This window comes from Macrotis lagotis, chromosome 1 (assembly GCF_037893015.1).
Source record: "Macrotis lagotis isolate mMagLag1 chromosome 1, bilby.v1.9.chrom.fasta, whole genome shotgun sequence".
In the NCBI taxonomy this organism is placed as follows: domain Eukaryota; kingdom Metazoa; phylum Chordata; class Mammalia; order Peramelemorphia; family Peramelidae; genus Macrotis; species Macrotis lagotis.
This window is the reverse complement of record NC_133658.1, coordinates 237,397,943-237,416,327: the sequence shown is the minus strand read 5'-3', so window position 1 is coordinate 237,416,327 and position 18,385 is coordinate 237,397,943. Positions and strand designations below refer to the sequence as shown.

Genomic DNA, 18,385 nt, shown 5'->3' with positions numbered 1-18,385 from the left:
CTGTCTTATTTGCCTTTTTATCCCCTATGGCATTGTGCTTTATATGCAGTAGGAAGACCACTGGAACCATCTGATTCCAGTGGCCAGATATGGATCAGGATGACTGGAGATGATCCTAGATGCAGGGCATTTCAAGGTCACACAGCTAGTAAGTGGGTGGAGCACCACATCTACATTGTGCCAGAAACTCATTTGGAGAATCCAGGGATAAAAATGAAACACCTCTTGTCCTCAAGGGTTTGTTGCCTACTGGCTGACAAAAAAAGGACTGTATACAACAAAGGGACTTGTAAAACCATTCAAAAAGTCAGTGGTTGCAACACTGGATTTTGATGCTGGGGCTGTGGCCTACAAATGAAAAATTTAAAGAAGCAACAAAACAAGGTCCAGTAGCTCATTTCTTCTTAAGCAAGCATGGTGTATAGAGCAGCTAGTTCCTTCCTGGGGATTATTGGACTTGATTTCAGGAACATCTGGGTTTGATTTTGCTTCTGAAATTTACTGTTGACTTACATTTGACTTAGCCTTAGTTTCCTTCTCTATAAAAGTGGAATAATAATAACTGATGGACTTTTAGGATTTACCTCAGGCTCCTGACTCCATTCTAGTGACTGCCTTACTGAGTCTATGACTTTTGGGGTATGTATGTATGTAATGGAAGCTTAATGATTGTTACCTACCTGTAGATGTCCCGAGCCATTCCAAAGTCTCCAATCTTGGCTACTCTGCCTGGTCCAGGGCAGGTCAGGAGACAGTTCCTAGCAGCAATATCCCTGAAAGAGAGAGAAAAATAAGATCTAGTTTCCCAATTGATGTGTGAAAAGAGAATGTTTACAGAAAGATTAATTTCTTCTCATGTGATGTCTCTGTCCTATATTTCTGGGAGTATACTTCATTATAAAAGACTACATATGGGGACTCAGCAATTTTTAGAGGGGATGGGGAAAGGGACTAGAGAAATTGATAAAAGTGTCCAAGTGGGATTAAAAAAACCTAAAAATAGAGGAATCAAAGGACATTTAATTGTCAAACACAGATATAGTTGTCTTCCAGAATACAGACCCCAAAAAAGTCAAAGGTGTTCTCTAAACCTCTCTAGTTTCTATTAAATAAAATTTTAAATGTAGCATCCATGAAGTTAATAAAATTTTTAAGTTATATTACTATCCACCAGGTAAAGTAATGGTTCCTCCCTATAATTTCATTACAGTGGGGCTCTCTTGTCAAGAAACTCTGTTGAGGTTGAGGTCTGTTGTCCAATAACCTTAGAATTGCTTGGGTCATTGAGCTATTAGATGACTTGCCCAAGGTGGAATTTCAGCCCAGTTTTTTAACTCTAAGGGAAGCCCTTGATTCATGTTGTCTTTACTGTGTAAAGTAGCAATATTCTCTATTTGTCAAAAACCATTTCATGTTTTCATAGACACTTCAGGCAGTGTCTCTAGGTTAGAGTGCTCTAGAATTGACTAAGTCTAAGGTTACTCTAACTTTATCTTGTTGCCTCAATAGACTTCAATCATACCACCTTTCCACATATCCTGACTGGAGTCCTCATTTTTTTTGATCTATCATTATACAGAAGTCCCTTCATCCCCTTGGGCCCACAGATCCGTGAAGAAAGATCAAAGGAGTTGAGTCTATGAAACATGAGAAGAAAATATTGGGTTGTCAGATTTTCAAATAATTTTAATTCTGCTGAGATCTATGGAAGCAGAATCACAGACATCTCACATGACTAATCTGGAATTTTCCTTTATATGACTAACAACTTTCTGATAATACATGTGAAACTACCAATATATGTAGAAATAAATGATACAACCTGAAGAAATCTAGAATATGTGTCTTAATGACTTTAAATTTTGAGTAGGAAAGTCATGACCTCTAGAACACAGCATGATCATCATCTCTCAATTAAAAACTATGACTTTGGAAAGACATGGAAAAGGACAAGTTGGATATGTAGATAATATATATGAAAAATGAGATCACTTATATAAGGCCCTAATAACCCATTCTTGTACCTGCAGATATGTGTACCAAATGCATGCAAGGCAGGAGAAAAGATATATAGGGAAATGCATGTTAGCTTTGGCTTTATATGGCCACCACCATCATCATGAATCCATTGTCACATTTAATTGCAGCCAAATTCTCCTTCATTCTTTGCCCAAGCAATTCCTCCATGGAGAGGAGTGAGCCAATCAAGCTTGTATATGTACATGCAATAAGAGACTGAGTGGTCTCTAAGGCCTTGTCCAACTAGAATTCTGTAAGGAGTATTGATACTTGAGTTGTATTTTTGACCAGCAAGGAAGAATTGGTCAGATGTATGTCATGAGCCTTTGGAGAAAGTGACTGAATTATCTTAGAATTTAATGTAACATAAGATTGCTGGGTTTTGTTGGACATATGCCCTTGACTTTAGAAAAGCAGATTAGAATACAGATAGGATGACCTTATCTATAATTTGGAGATTATAAAGAGAAGCTAGCTCAAGAGGGATGGAATCCTCTAAAAAATTATCATTATCCAAACAGTTAAGATGAAATGATTCTTTTTTAAAAAAAATTTTTTTATTTAAGCCAGTGGGGTTAAATGACTTGCCCAAGGTCACACAGCTACGCAATTTTGAACTCAGGTCCTCCTGACTCCAGGGCCAGTGCTATATCCATTGTGCCACCTAGCTGCTCCATTTGAAATGATTCTTTTTTTAAAAAAAATTATTTACAGTTAAGATGAAAAAAAGAGGCAGTAAAAAACTGACTTAAAACTGCGCAGTATGCTCTTTTTTCAGGTCAATTTCTTAAAAAGTCTTATAAAGTAGAAAGATCTGTAAATAAGGATGAACAGAAAATAATACATGTTGTATTAATGGTGTCTAGAACTAATTGTGACTGTGGGAAATGCTAGATTAATGGGTTTTAAAGGCCATATTAAGAACTGAAAGGACCAGGAAGAATAGTAAAATGCTGACAGATGACAGAAAAAAGAGAAACTATTCAAATCAAACTTTGCTTCCATATTCTCCTCTAGTTCCTTTAGTTTTTTTTTGGAGGGGGCAGGGCAATGGGGTTAAGTGACTTGTCCAAGGTCACACAGCAGTATCAAGTATTTAAGGTCAGATTTGAGCTTAGGTCCTTCTGACTCCAGGGCCAGTCTCTATCCACTGCACCACCTAGCTGCCCCTTGTTCCATTAGTCTTTAAAGGGAAAAAGGAACAGCTGGTTGGTGCAGTGGAGAGAACACTGGCCTTGGAGTCAGTAGGATGAGAATTTGAATCTCCCCTCAGACACTTGACACTTAACTAGTGGTATGACCTTGGACAAGTCACTTAACCTGATTGCCTTGTATCCAAGGCCATCTCCAGTCATCCTGATCCATTTATGGTCACTGCACTCAGTTTTGGCCTCTGGGGGAGAAAGTGAGGCTGTTGACTTGGCACAGCATCTCCCTCCCTCCAATCCAGTTCAGGTGCTTGTTATGGCATCATCTCCCTGATGTTGTAGTTTTCTTTGAAAATGAAGGACGGGCAGCTAGGTGGCATAGTGGATAAAGCACCAGCCCTGGAGTCAGGAGTACCTGGGTTCAAATCCGGTCTCAGACACTTAATAATTACCTAGCTGGGTGGTTCTTGAGCAAGCCACTTAACCCCATTTGCTTTGAAAAAAAAAAACCCAAACCTAAAAATAAAATGAAGGACAAACATTATTAAAGGGAAAAGGATTCAGCATGGGTTAAGGAGGAATTGAAATGCAAAAGGAGATAGTAACCACTTTGAATGAATTCAAGTCTAGGCTCATAATGAGTCACCTGTCATGATGTGATTATGGAACTAGTAACCTTTGTGAAATTATGAAGATATGGGAAAAATTTAGATTTTTCAAGAAAAAAAGAAAAAAGCATATACCAGCTCCAGAATGATAAACTTGGCATAAATTCATGGCCAAATTATAAAAGAACTTGTTAAACATAGGACTTGAATTTCGCTTAAACGAATGAAAACTAAATTTCATTCAGCAAATATTTTAAATTCACAGTAGGCAAAGCACTGCATTAAATGCTATGGGTAGAAAAAAAGAAAATCCATGAACTTGAGGATCTGACAATCTGACATCTATGTGTATATGTGTGTATGTAATATGCAGATTTATAGGTAGACACACACACACACACACACACACACATATATATGGAGAGAGAGAGAGAGAGAGAGAGATGTCTGTATGTATACACACAGGTAAAACATGACAGGGCAAAGGAGAGTTCCAAACAAAGCATCTAGGATAATCTAAGGAGGGTAATCACTTTCTGTTGGAGGTGGTGGTGGGGTGGGAGATGAGAGAAGAGGAAGCACATTGATTGAGTTTTGGGATAGAGAAGGATTTTGAGATGAAATGAGGTACAAGATATTCTAAAGTTTGCACAAAGGATGGAGATGAACACTATTGGGGAAATAAACAGTGGACCAATTTGGCTGGAACACCATGTATGAAGAGTTCAGGAGAAGGTATGGTGGAGTCTTTTTGTTGATGATGATGATGTTGGCTGGGGGTGAGGGAGGGCTGGAAATGGTAGTACTTAAATATCAGACTAGAAAAGAAAGAAGTTAGAGATGAAAGTTGACTAGTTAGCATCTCTGAGAAAAAAATTTGGTGATTTTAGTGGACAAGTTCAATGAACCAGTAGTGCTGATATAACATTCCACATAGCTAACGTATCTAGAACAAGGTAGGGAGGTGATAGTCCCTCTGTAGTTTTCTCTAGTTAGGCCAATTTGGAATATTGCATTCAGTTCAGGATGCCATGTTTTAGGAAGCCTATTTATAAGTTAGAGAACATTTGGAAGAAAACCAGGATAGTGAAAAGACTGAATAATACACCATTTATTGAAAGAGGTGGGGATCTTCAGCTTGGAGAAGAAAAGCTTAAGGAATTGGGGATAGGTCCTGAGAACTTTGTTCTGCTTTGCCTCAGGAGGCAGATCAAGATGCAGTGGTGGAAGTGGCAAATAGGCTTCATTGAGTTTGATAGAAGTAAAAATTTTCCAACCAATTAATAGTAGAATGGGCTGCTTCTAGAATCAGTAAGTATCCCTTTTCTGAAGGCCTTTAGGCAAAGTTAGAAACATTGTAAAGGTGATACTTAAGTCAAGATGGACTAGATGGCTTCTTAGGTTATTTTTGACTCAGATCCTAAATGTGCTCACTGATCAACTAAGCAGCATACTATATTTTTTCAAAGGGTTAGTGCGTTGACAAATCATGGGCAACATCTTGTCTTTTTCAACATATGAGGCAGGGTATGTCTTGATAACTATTGTTTATAAGATGGAGAGATATAAGCTGGATGATAGTATAGTGAAGTGGATTCCCAGCTGGCTGAATAAAGAGTGTGAATTAATGGACTAATGGCAACCAGTAGGGAGGCCTACATTGTGCCACAGGGTTCTGTCTTTAGTCCACTTCTCTTTAGTATTTTGGGTGAAGACAAAGACAAAACAGGCAGGTTTATAAAATTGACAGCTGAAGGATAGCTAATAGGAAAGATGATGGAATCAAGATTCTAAATTATCTCAACTGGGTAGGATGATGAGCCCTAGCCAGAGAAGATGAAAGCTGAAGATAATATTGCTTAGAAATATGCTTAGGGTTAAGAAAATTGATTGTCCAATTGTAGTATTTGGGAGATGTGGGGGTTTTGCATGAAAAAAGGCCTTGAGGTTTTGGTTGACCACAAGATAAGGCTACTAAAAAACTAATGCATGTTAGAAGCTCTTAATAGATATTTAGGATCTAGATAATAAGAGGTAATAATCCAATTATTCTGCATCAGTCAGACCACATCTTGAATATTGCATCTATTTCTGACCACCACATTTGAGGCAGACACTGACAAACTGGAATTCATTTGAGGTAGATGACGAAGGGCATGGAGAACAGGGAATGAGAAGATGGGGCAGGGAACAAGATAGCTGTTGTGGAGCAGAGAAGAGACTTACTCTCGTTCAAATGAGATAATGGACATAAAGTACCTCACAAACCATAAAATACTATATAAATTCCTATTATTATTTTTTCCAGTCATCAGGCCTCCAGTGTCCACTTCTTTCCCTAAGTCTTCTATGGAATTCCTGCTGACTTCAATATTTAGCAACTGGGTTTTCAAGGAAAAAAATTATGCACACACTTTAAAATTTAATTTGTTATGAAATATTTTAAGCTTAGACCTTCAACCAAACACTAATCAAAGAGTATGTAGCCATGCCTCCACCCTGGCCATTCTGAATCCCTTTAGAAAGAACTAAAAAGTGAATAAGAAGTTTACCGGGAGGCAGGTCTGGGCTCTTATAACAGTCTGAACAATTAGAAACATCTCTAAATGGCCTAGGCTACCTTACAAGGTACTGAGTTCCTTGTTTCAATTAGATTCTCAGAGCATCAGAGAGCTTACGGAGAAGTCTACTTTGATTGGGAAGGTGACCTTTGAGATCCCCTCTAATACCACCAGTCTTCATGGTGATTCCATGAAGCATGGTGACTGGTGCATCTTGGGGTGTGGCCAGGAGGGTTGGGGGTGGGAGAAAGTCCTACTACACTTCTATTTCTGAATCTCTCTGATGTAAAATGCTTTTCACCTACCCACTAAGAATATAGAGATGTTTAACAAAATTACTGAACAAGCTTTGCAAAGGGCCTATTAATCCATTATACTTTTAAGGCTGACCTTAGGTCTCCAGATATGAAGACAATAAATAAAGGAGGATCAGCAGCAAGTATAACATGGTAAGCACTTTCAATGGGGTCCCTGATCTACATACCCTTTAGTCACACATTTAAAGTTTCCATAGGGAAAGAATGAGGTTTATGAAGTAAAAAAAATAGTTCTTATCCTAGCAGATTTCATAATTTTGGGAACTTTGAATTCCATTTCATTCTCCCTCTGAAACTCTGTAAAGTTTAAACTGCCATGACTATCAACTGCTGAACCTTCTTCCCACCTCCCATGCAGGATACAATCACGGAGACTAGGTTCCCAGAATAAATCATTTACATTTCCACCACTGGAATCAAAATTATGATGCTGATTTTACAGATGGGGAAACTTAAATCTCGGTGGATTCAGTAATCATTTCGAACACATCCCTGACTGATTAAGAAAACTATCCATGTTTTTGCAGCTTGCCTCTTGGGCACTGTCCCCTGTTCCCATCTTAGGTCAGGTCTGTGCTCTCACAACGTGTGATGAGGATGAAGCAACCCTGAGGCAGAGAGGGGGAGAACAACCAGATCCCTCTGACTTACCGATGAATGAAGTGGTTTTCTTCCAGATACTGACAGCCACAGGCAATGTCACGAGCCACATTTAGTAGATCCAACATAGCCAGGGAGGAGGGCTGGTTCTGAAAAGATAGAAGTAATGATATCCCCACCAATGAAAAGCAGTTCATATTTTCTTGACTAGGGGGAGCAATTGTAATAATTCATAGGGTAAGTTAATCTTTCTGGGTTGTAGGTCCTCAACTATAACACGAAAGGGTTGGTGTAGATGGTCTCAAGGTCCTTCGATTGTTTAAATCTGTGATCCTATGGTGTACAAAGTATTTTCTCATTTGTTCCTCAGAATTCTGTGAGGTAGGCAATGCAGGTGTTATCTTACAAATTATACAGATGAATAACCTGAGGATAAGAGATAAGTGACTTGCCTAAAGTCACACCACCCTTAAGTGTCAGAACTAGGATTTTTAATCTTTTCCTCACTGCAAATGTATATTCTATCCAGCCTCTCTTTAAAAATTTTTATTTATTTATTTTTTTGCAAGGCAATGGGGTTAAGTGGTTTGCCCAAAGCCACACAGCTAGGTAATTATTAAGTGTCTGAGGCCCGGATTTGAACTCAGGTACTCCTGACTCCAGCTGGGGACAGTGCTCTATCCACAGCACCACCTAGCCGCCCCTAGCCTCTTTTTTAAGTATGAAAATCTGAGATAACAATTGGCTACAATGACATATATTTGGAGCTGCTAAGCCTGAGAGCCCTGAGGGAGTTGGCATTGAAGAAGTTGTTGCCATATTAATCTGAAATGTCACAGTGACCCTCCCATCTGCTTCCCAGACTCTAGTCAATCCCTCCTGCAATTGGTCTTTCATTATCTCACTCCTATTCACATAATTAAAAATGACATAGCCCTTTAAGGGTTGCAAAACTCTTTATATTATCTCATATGAATCTGGCATCCATCAGTCCTTTGAGGTACATAATATATTATTATCCCCTTTTTACAGATAAGGAAACTGAGGCTTAGAGAAGTGAAAGTGACTTGCCCATTTCACATCAACCAGGAAGTGCCAGAAGGTAGAATTTGAACCCAGGTCTCCAAGTCTGACTCTTTATAATATATGCACTGTCTCTGGTTGATTTAGACGCCAGGACAGAGCTTATAACTTGGATGTACACAGAAAGCTCACATAAAACTAAATAGGATAAAGCTAGGCAGCTAGATGCTGCTGTGGATAGAGTACTGGGCTTAGAGTCAAGAAGACCTGAGTTCAAATCTAGCCTGAGACACTTATTAGCTATGTGGCACTGGGAAAGTCACTCAACCCAAATTGTCTCAGTTTTCTCATCTGTAAAGTAAGCTGGAGAAAGAATGGCAAACCATTTCAGTATTTTTGCCGAGAAAACTCCAAAATGGTGTCATGAAGAGTTTGACACAACTGAAAAAACAATAACAATATAGTTAAAGTTCATTACAAGAGAAATAAAAGGGCTACAAAAGGTATGAGAAGACATCACTTACAAAAAAGTTTCATGGAGATAAGGACCTTAAAGAACATGGAAAGACCCTAAAGAAATGGGGGTGGGGCCACCATATGACACATTTCACCATTGTGCAATCTTTTCTGTTAATGGGGAATTATCCATGTATTAGATATGGTTCTTGATTTTGGAAAATCCAGGAAGCTCCAGGACATGCCTGAGGAATAGCTCAGATGATCATTTTGTTATACTCTGTGTTCTTATTAACCACACAGATGTTCTGAGAAATGCAGATGCACATGAGTCCAGACCACCTTCCTCAGAGGTTCATCAGCCAGTTCATACAAAGGGAGTCAGGAGGCAAGCTCCAGATCACCATGGCTGACCTGTTAGATGCTTCTCTGATGCACCACTCCTCAGAAACTCAGAAAAGATAGGCAGGTTTGAGAACTGTATAGCAGCATGATAGGAAATACAAATTTTATCTTAACTTCTAAACACCTTTTCTCTGAACCAGGCATGCTTAAACTCTCAACAGCTCAGGAAACAGTGTGTAATCTTCATCATGTTCCTTGAATCCTCTCTCACAGAACCAAAAAATCTCAGAATTGGAAGGGTCCTCAGAGGTCATTTGGTTCATTCCATACCTTGATAAGAATTCCCTTTGTGATGCCCAACAAGTATTCATATCATTGCTTGAAGATCATTACTAAGAAGGAACCCACTACCTCTCAAGGCAACCCATTCTTAATGCTAGTTTTCTCTACCATCAGATTTAAATTTGCATTTACAACTTTATGTCAACCACAAATTTGGTAAGAACATAGTGAAAAAATTTTAATTACATTGGACTGCCACATACTCCTGGGCCAAACATCCCATTGAGACTTCCTTCCAAGTTGACTTTGAACCATTTGGATCCATCAACCAGTCTTGGATCTACCTAAATGAAATGCTGTCTATCTCATGTCTATCTTTTCTATAAGAGTAGCATAGGTGAATCAACCAGTATATCAATCAATAAACATTCATTAAATGATTTAAATGTGCCAGGCTAATGCAAAGTATTGGGTCAAATGGTTTGTTAAAAATCTAGGTAAACATCTGAAACATTTGGGGCAGCCAGGTGGCATAGTGGACAAAGGATGGAGCTTGGAGTCAGGGAGCTCTGGGTTCAAATGTGACAGAGACACTAGTTGTGTGAGTCTCTGCCTTCTTTTCCTCATCTATCAAAGGAGTTGGAAAGGGAAATGACAAATCCCCTCCAGTATCTCTGCCAAGAAAAACCCAAATGGGAACGACTGAACAATAGCAACAGCAACATCTACAATGTCCTGGTTAGAGAGTGAGTTGAGGAAACCTATGAAAAAAGGGTATGGGACAAGTCTTACATGACTTGTTGCTAACAGGGAGGAGGTGGCATTTATACAAATGAAACTGCTGGGTGTAATCTTTTAAAATGATCAAAAGTTTCTCAGTGCTGAATCCAAGCCTGCAAAGATTTAGCTATAGTATCTGAATAGAACTTTTAGCATTGATGAACAACTAAATATTCGAAGAGATAAAATTTGGACAAGATACTGCTCTTGATGGACTTAGAGCTTATGGGCCAATGCTAGGGGCTATTGGAAGAGCTAGCTGATAGTTAAATTATCAGCGTGAGCATTTATACCTCTGAAATTGGCAGATACTACAAATCAGGGCTGAAAAACTGGAGTTTTCAGACTCAAGGAAGTGACGGAGAAAATGTTAAGGATGCATTCCTGAATACATTTCACCCCCCTCCCCCTACCTAAAGAACCTGTTGTTAAGCATTTATCTGTAGGTAAGTTTAAAAAGAGCTGCAGGGATAGTCAGTTTGGTAGGTTCCTTATCAATCAAATTGAGAGAAGGGATAGAGAGAAAGGTAGAGAGATGGGGTAAAGAAGAGAGAAGTAAGATGAGAGAAGGGGGAGAAAGATGGAGGCAGTGGGGGTAGAGAGAGAGAGAGAGAGAGAGAGAGAGAGAGAGAGAGAGAGAGAGACTAGAACTCCATCTCTCCCCCAGAATTCCACTGTCATTTACTCACTTTCTTGTTTTCATAGCTGTTTCCTATATGTGTGACTTTCCTTTCCAAGTAGCCTATAAGCCCACCAAAGGTGACAACACTGTCATTGCATACCCAATTTATTTCTCTTATATGCTCCACACCAATGTTTCAATGGGTTGTATAACCTTATGGATGTCTTTCAATTATTGCAGGTCACATGGTGCCCATTCTGTATGGACCCTGATCCATGTATTCCCCACCTCTGCCCCATGGAATCCTTCATTGTGCTAAGGACCTTACTGTGGTTATCTTGATGTTCCATGGACAGTAGTGGAATATGTGAGCTCCCTATCAACTAATAGGTAACTATTGGTTACCTATTATTAGTTGACATCCTTGGCATCAGCCCATCTTTTTTCCCAGTCATACCTTTCTCTGATGATGCACCTTTTCTGTACAATTTTTCATTTGAATTGTGTTGCTACCACTATGCACCTCTCTATTTTCCTTTAGTTGATTTTAAACTTCAGTTCTTTAGAGCACACTATTCCAAGACTTGAAGCCATATGAAAATTCCCAGAAAAATATTGGTGTTAAAAAAGATGGGAAAGATAGCTAGTAAATAATAATAATATAACCTGTTGCCCAGGGTCTCTTCAAATCTCTGGGATCATAGGGCCTGGGTTTGATCTCAGATGCAGACCTCAGGAGGGTCCTCACATTTGGGCTTTCGTGATATCCTATGATACTTCAGAGAAATATATAAAATATAGATTAGGTATAGCTCATGTCTAAGTTTCTCAAAATTTGGATAAACAGAGTACCTGGATCCCATATAAGCATTAAAGGTAACAAATACAAATCAAGTAACAGACAACCTTTACAACAGACAACCCTTACACAGAAAATTCAGAAAATGCACTTAGAGGAACAATAAATGTTTATTGATTGAGTGAGGGAGGTAGTTCATAAACAGATATGGAAAACCCATAAAGCATTCAAATAGCTCATAAAATCTCCTTGCCAGAGAACTGAACTTGAAGTTGCCAACTGCCCACCTTCTGCATTCCAATCAATGAGTCCTATGTTTTCCTCCCCTCCCAATCTATTCCCCACTCCCCACAAGTCTTGAAGTACCATCCTGAGATTTACACTCTTTCCCTTTGAAGATTAAGAGAAGTTAAATAATTAGTCAGGTTTGCATTGCCCACAGTTGGGAAAGGGAGAGTGCCCAGTTCCTAAAACCTTGGTCTGTTATTCTCTTTCTCCATGTTCCCCTTTCCCCATTTGATTTTGAGCTTCTCAGGGAAAGATGAGGAAGACTAGACATTAAGACATCAAGCCAGTATTAGCCTTGCTTCTTCCTGGGTATGCATCCTAAGTAGGCACTCCTTCTCTCTCTAGACTTCAGTTTTCTCATTCATAAAATAAGGGGTTGGACTACATGGTTTCTAAAGGTAAAAATATGTAGTATACAGAGTACTGGCTTTAGAGATAGGAAGACTTGGATTTAAGCCTCCTACACTCAGGGATGTGCTAGTAAATGTTTAGCAACTGGTTTGGGTGACGGTGAATGGATGACTCACTTCAGTTTAATTTGCATCACTAACTTTGGCCATCACTTTCCCAAGTCTAGAATATCAACAAACTAGTAAATTGACTCAGAGTCCTTTCAAGCAGGCTCCAACACACTCTTGCTGCTTATTACCTATGTGACCCTGAGTAAAACCGTTAAATGAAGCTACTTCCCAAGGGTGTAGTGAGGGTCAAATGAGATTCTATTCAATGCTCTACAAACCGTGACATGTTATCTAGATATCAGCTGTTTTCCAAGGTTTTTATACCTGGGCTAAAATACTGAGGCCTTTGATTTAGACTGTCATTCTGTGGCAATATAAATAATCCAGGATAGGAGAACCTTCTCCAAGAACAGTTCATTACCACTTGGGTATTATTGCTCTAACAGTGTTGGTTTCTTCCAGAAGCCTAAGAGTTCCTGGGGGTGGGAGGTGGGGATAGGGGAAGTACAGAAGAGAGGTAGGTAAGTAAAGGGTGTATGTATTTTTTTTTAGGTTTTTTTTTTTTGCAAGGCAAATGGGGTTAAGTGGCTTGCCCAAGGCCACACAGCTAGGTAATTATTAAGTGTCTGAGACCAGATTTGAACCCAGGTGCTCCTGACTCCAAGGCCGGTGCTTTATCCACTGTGCCACCTAGCTGCCCCTGAGTGTATGTATTTTTAAGGCAGGAGACTCAGCTGCATATTTTTGGACAAAAAAAATTAAATTCTCAGTTTTAATGGAAGCCCTTAAGAAAAGTCCACTTATTTTATTGATATCAGAAAATATATTGTTTTTCCCCCCCCTCCTAAGGGAAATATTTTTATTCCTGCAAAAACAGGAATTATTTCTGAACCTTGGAGGTCAAGTAGGGAAGATTTTTCTCCTAGCATGTATATTCCTGGGCTTTTGTCTTCATCAGAATGGCCAGCTGAGTTCTCTCTGGATGTCTGGAATGTTAATATCTCAAAACAACTAGAACAATAAAGTGGTTAAACACTTCCAGATGCTAACCTCAGGGACCAAGTTTATCAGGGCTCTCCCTCTCTGGTCAATGTTTGCAAATTGGCTGCTCCACTAAGGAGTCTCCACAGAAGGATCCTGAAGTCTTGGGGATATGGGGTTGAGGCAGGACAAAGATTCAGACTAGTGTTGTGGTGTGTGTGGGCAGGACAGGGGCATTGCCACCAAGTCATCTCATGGTGAACAGGAGGTTGAGCATCTGGGTTCCAGCCCTAACATTTGCTGGGTCTCTGAGATATCTACTAACCAAATGCATGAGGAGAGCCCAAAGGATTCCTGAAAAGGTCAGCAGCCAATGGAAGAACACAGGACTTTATTTTTAGCAGACTGTGCCATTTGTAGGAACAGGACACAGCTCTTCTGTAAGTGTGCCAGGCAGAAACAGTTTGATCCCTTGATTTATCTACCTTCTTGTGGGGAGTTATATGAGGAATAGCTGAGCCCCCATCTATTTTGGAGTACTTTCTAACTCATACTGTGCCTCCAAAAGCCACCTGAGAAGCAAATCTCTCCTCTCTCTCCCCTCTCCCCTCTCCTCTCCTCCCTCTTCTCCCCTCTCCTATCTCTCTCATTCCTCTCTCTCTTTCCCCCCTTCTTTCCCCCTTCTTCTATCTCTCTCTCTCCTCTCCACATAAAGGGCAGTTATAGTTTAGATGTTATTTGAAAGTATGCACATTCCTTTAGCCATGGTAGCTAGGCCAGGAAGCAGGAAGACTGAGTTCAAATGCTGAATCATATTTCCTAGTTGTATGACCTTGGGCAAGTCATTTAGCCTTTGTTTTGTCTGACTCAGTTTCCTCAACTGAAAAAATGGGGATAACAGCAGCATCTATTTCCTAGGATCAAATCTCTAATTAGCAGTGTTTCACACAAAGTTGATACTTAATAATTTTTTTCCCCTAATTCCTTCAAAAAAGTCAAAGGATGTCCTATTCCACTTTCCATACTCACTATTTTCCCTCCTTTAACAAGCTGGTAAAAGGTTAATGAATCTATCCTATTTGAAAGGTGTTTCTTAAATGGTACCTACAATATAGGCAAAATGGAACTTCATGTAGTAGAATACTAGGCCTTCAAGTAAAGAAGATTGTCGCTGATAATACCATTGACTGTTACCCTAAACAACTCACATAATCTCTTGGGATCAAGCAACACTGGATGCCCTAATATTTCAGAGGAGTGTGGATCCTCTTTTAGAGGAGTTTCTTCGCATGGAGTTCCTTAGACCAATGAAATCTCAGTCTTAACTCCCTCTTTCTTCCCTTCCCCCTCCCCCCAAATAGCTATCCAAGACACTGTGCTAAGCACTAGGAAACAAAGCCAAGCCCAACAACCCCTGTCTTCAAGGTGCTGATGGTCTATCATGGGGAAGTAACACATACAAATGAATTCGAGAAGGGACAGAGTATGAACAACTAGCAATGGCATCAAGGTAGGCTTCATGGAGGAGACTTGAGGGAAAGACAAGGCTTCTGAGAGATGGATAGGAGGCAAGAGGACATTGTAGGCATGGATGGGTCAGGGGAGGGTTATGAGTTCTACTAATGCATTGTGGTAGGTGAAAGAAATGTGGAGTTTACCAGCAGCAAGAGATAGAAAGAGAAATTTTATTTAAAGTAACTGTAGACAACAGAAAACATTTGGCAAATCTACCTGCTAAGACAAATCAAGAAATGATATGAATACAATTATAAAATACTTTTCACACAAATAAAATCATATCTAAGCAACTGAAAAAATATCATTTGCTCAAACTGAACTAATATAATTAAAAATTACAATTCTACCAAATTAAAATATTTATTCAGTGCCATACCAATCAAACTATAAAAAACTATTTTACAGAACTAGAAAAAATAGTAACAAATTCATCTAGAGGAACAAAAGGTCAAAAATATCAAGGGAAATAATGAAAAAAATGTAAAGGAAGGTATCCAAATTGTACCAGATTTAAAACTATATTATAAACTGGCAGTCATCCAAACTGTCTGTTACTGGTAAGAAATAGAATAGTAGATCAGTGGAATAGATTAGGTACAAGAGAAGTGGTAGTAAATGATCTTAGCAATCTACTTTTTTTTTTAGGGTTTTTTTTTTTTTTGCAAGGCAAATGGGGTTAAGTGGCTTGCCCAAGGCCACACAGCTAGGTAATTATTAAGTGTTTGAGACCGGATTTGAACCCAGGTACTCCTGACTCCAAGGCCGGTGCTTTATCCACTGAGCCACCTAGCCACCCTCTAATCTACTTCTTGATAAACCCAAAGACTCAAGTTTCTGGAATGAGAGCTCACTATTTGATACAAATGCTGGGAAAACTGGAAACTAGGCATAGACCAATATCTCACAACCTATATCAAAATAAAGTAAAAAAGGTACAGGATTTACACATAAAAGGTGATACCATATGCCAATCAGAGAATAAGGAATAGTCTTTCTTATCTTTCAGATCTATGAAAAAGGGAAGAGTTTATGACCAAACAAGAGCTAGAGAACATTATGAATTACAAAATGGATAATTTTGATTACATTAAAAGTTTTTACACAAATAAAAGCAATGTATCCAAAATTAAAAGGAATACAGAAAAATGGGAAACAATTTTTGTAGTTAGTATTTCTGATAAAGGACTCATTCTAAAATATATAGGAAACTGTCAAATTTATAAGAATACAAGTCATTCCCCACTTCAAGAAATTAAAGCTATCTATAGTCATATGAAAAAATGCTTTGATCCAACCATTTTAGAAAGCAATTTGGAACTATGCCCAAAGGGCAATAAAACTCTGCACACCCTTTGATCCAGCAATGTCTCCTTTGGGTCTTTGTCCCAAAGAGATCATAAAAAAGGGAAAAACACCTACAAGTCCAAAAAATAATCATAGTAGCTATTTTTGTAGTGGCAAAGAACTGGAAATTGAGGTGATGCCCATCAATTGAGGAATGGTTGAACAAGCCATTATGGTATATGAATGTTATGGAGTAATATTGTTCTGGAACTTTAGAGCAGGGGAACTTTAGGAAAGTCAGGAATACCAGGATATCAGCAATATTAACAGCAACATTGTGTGATGATCAACTATGAGAACACCGCTCAGCAGTTCAGTGACTGAGGACAATCCTGAGAGATCTCCACATCCAGTGAAAGAATTATGGAATCTGAATGCAAAGCAAAGCATACATACTATGTTCATTTTAAAAAACTTCTTTTATGCTTTTTTCCTCTCTTTCTCATGTTTTTTTCCTCCGTTGATTCTAATTCTTCTTTACAACTGATAGAAGGAAATATGTGAAACACCATTGTGCATGTATAACTTGTATCAGATTACTCACTGCCGGGTGGTGGGTAGGGCGGTAAGAGTAGTAGAAAGCTGTGGAAATCAGGAGCTTACAAAAAAAAAGATGAATGTTCAAAACTATCATGGCATGTAATTGGGAAAAATGAAATATTAAAGAATGCACACAACAAAGAAATGTGGAATTTAGAAAACAGTAGTTGAGTTTGACTGCTGAGAAGAAGAAAATAATTTGAAATAAAGCTGGAAAGCTTGGGACCAGATTGTAGAGGGTCTTAAAGACCAGGTGTAAGGAATTTGTAGTTTATTCTAGAGGCAACAGGGAGCTACTGATTCTTTTTTAGGAGAGGAGGTGACATATGTTCAGAAAAGCTTATCTTGGTGAATCCAGAAGGTGGTTACCAGAATCAGGGAGCTTGATGAAGTGTGGTGGATAAAGCACTGACCTTGCAGTCAGAAGGACAGGAGCTTGAATCCAGCCTTGACACTAATTGTGTGACCTTGGGCAAGATATTTAACCCTGATTGCCTCACATCCAGGGCCATTTCCAGTCATCCTGACTCACATCTGACCACTGGATCCAGATGGCTCTGGGGGAGAAATGAAGCTGATGGCTTTGCACAGCACCCTGCTCCCCTACTCCAATTCATGTGCTTATCATGGCATCACCTCCCTGATGTCATGGTCCTCTTTGAGAATGAAGGACAAACATAATCATCAATGTAAATGAAGAGAAGTGACTGGACATAGCAATAAAGAAACCAAGAAAGAAGAGAGTTCCAGCATGCAGTCAGTGAAAAGCTGAAGAGAAATTAGTAAGAACAAAGAAAAAGAAAAGGTCATTGGATTTAACTATTAAAAGATTTTTGATCACATTGGAGTTAGAGAGTCCTGGATTTAGAAACCTGATTATAAAGGCTTGAGAAGTGAATGGATTGAGAGGAGTGATCATACTTTCTGGGAATTTTGCAATGGAAAGGAGGAGAGATAAGATGAGAACTTGAGTGGGATGGTAAGGTCAAATGAAGTCGCTGACTTATTTTTAAGGAAGTAGAGATGTGGGTATAGTTTTTTATTTTGGCAAAAGGAAAGAGAACAGTATAAAGGGACAATCTGAAGATGAGAGGGTGGGATGCCAACTGCCAGAAGAAAAGAGATTGAAAAGAGCCCAGGAGAAGGGTCACTTCTCTTTTGGAGTCTAGAGCAATAGAGAAGATGAGTGGAGATATTGAAGAACTTTGATAGAGGAGATAAGGAAGCTCATGATGAATGATATTGATTTTCTCACTATAGTAGAAAGGAGGAGGGAGATAGTGATTCCATAATTAAGAGATAAGTGAGAGTTTTGAGCTGCTGTTTTGCTAAGAAATTAATCAGGGAAGAATAAAAGAATTGCCTATAGCAATGAGGGACAAGTTGAAACTAGATAATGAATTTGTAATAGATACAGTCAGTAAGCATCATTATATAGCTTTTCCTGCAAAAATTCTCCAGCATGGAAATAAGAATAGAAAAGGCAGATGGAGGGGGTGATCTAGGGTTGATGATTGACAGAGAGATGACTGTTTAAAAAAATAATGTAGGGATGAAGAGATTCATTGGTAGATGACAATATAGAGTTGAACAATCAACTATATGACACATAGATGGGTAACTATTTAAAAATTAATGTAGGGGAAGAGATCCATTGATGGATGACAATTTAGAGTTGAACAATCACTTTCAT

The 18,385-nt window shown here is 38.9% G+C and overlaps 2 protein-coding genes across 2 annotated transcripts in view; one reads left to right on the top strand and one right to left on the bottom strand.

The window, feature by feature from the left end:
* The window catches only part of CLIP4 (CAP-Gly domain containing linker protein family member 4), a 136,479-nt gene extending 134,648 nt beyond the window's left edge, over nt 1–1,831 (top strand). The window contains exon 17 of the mRNA XM_074209788.1: nt 1,580–1,831. Within this exon, the coding sequence (XP_074065889.1) occupies nt 1,580–1,643 (64 nt within the window). The 3' untranslated portion in view covers nt 1,644–1,831. The remainder of the gene's footprint in view (nt 1–1,579) is intronic.
* The window catches only part of ALK (ALK receptor tyrosine kinase), a 1,220,046-nt gene that overhangs the window by 9,961 nt on the left and 1,191,700 nt on the right, over nt 1–18,385 (bottom strand). Inside the window, exons 24-25 of the mRNA XM_074209779.1 lie at nt 7,305–7,402; nt 681–773 (exon numbers count right to left, since the gene is read on the bottom strand). Of these exons, the coding sequence (XP_074065880.1) occupies nt 681–773; nt 7,305–7,402 (191 nt within the window). The remainder of the gene's footprint in view (nt 1–680; nt 774–7,304; nt 7,403–18,385) is intronic.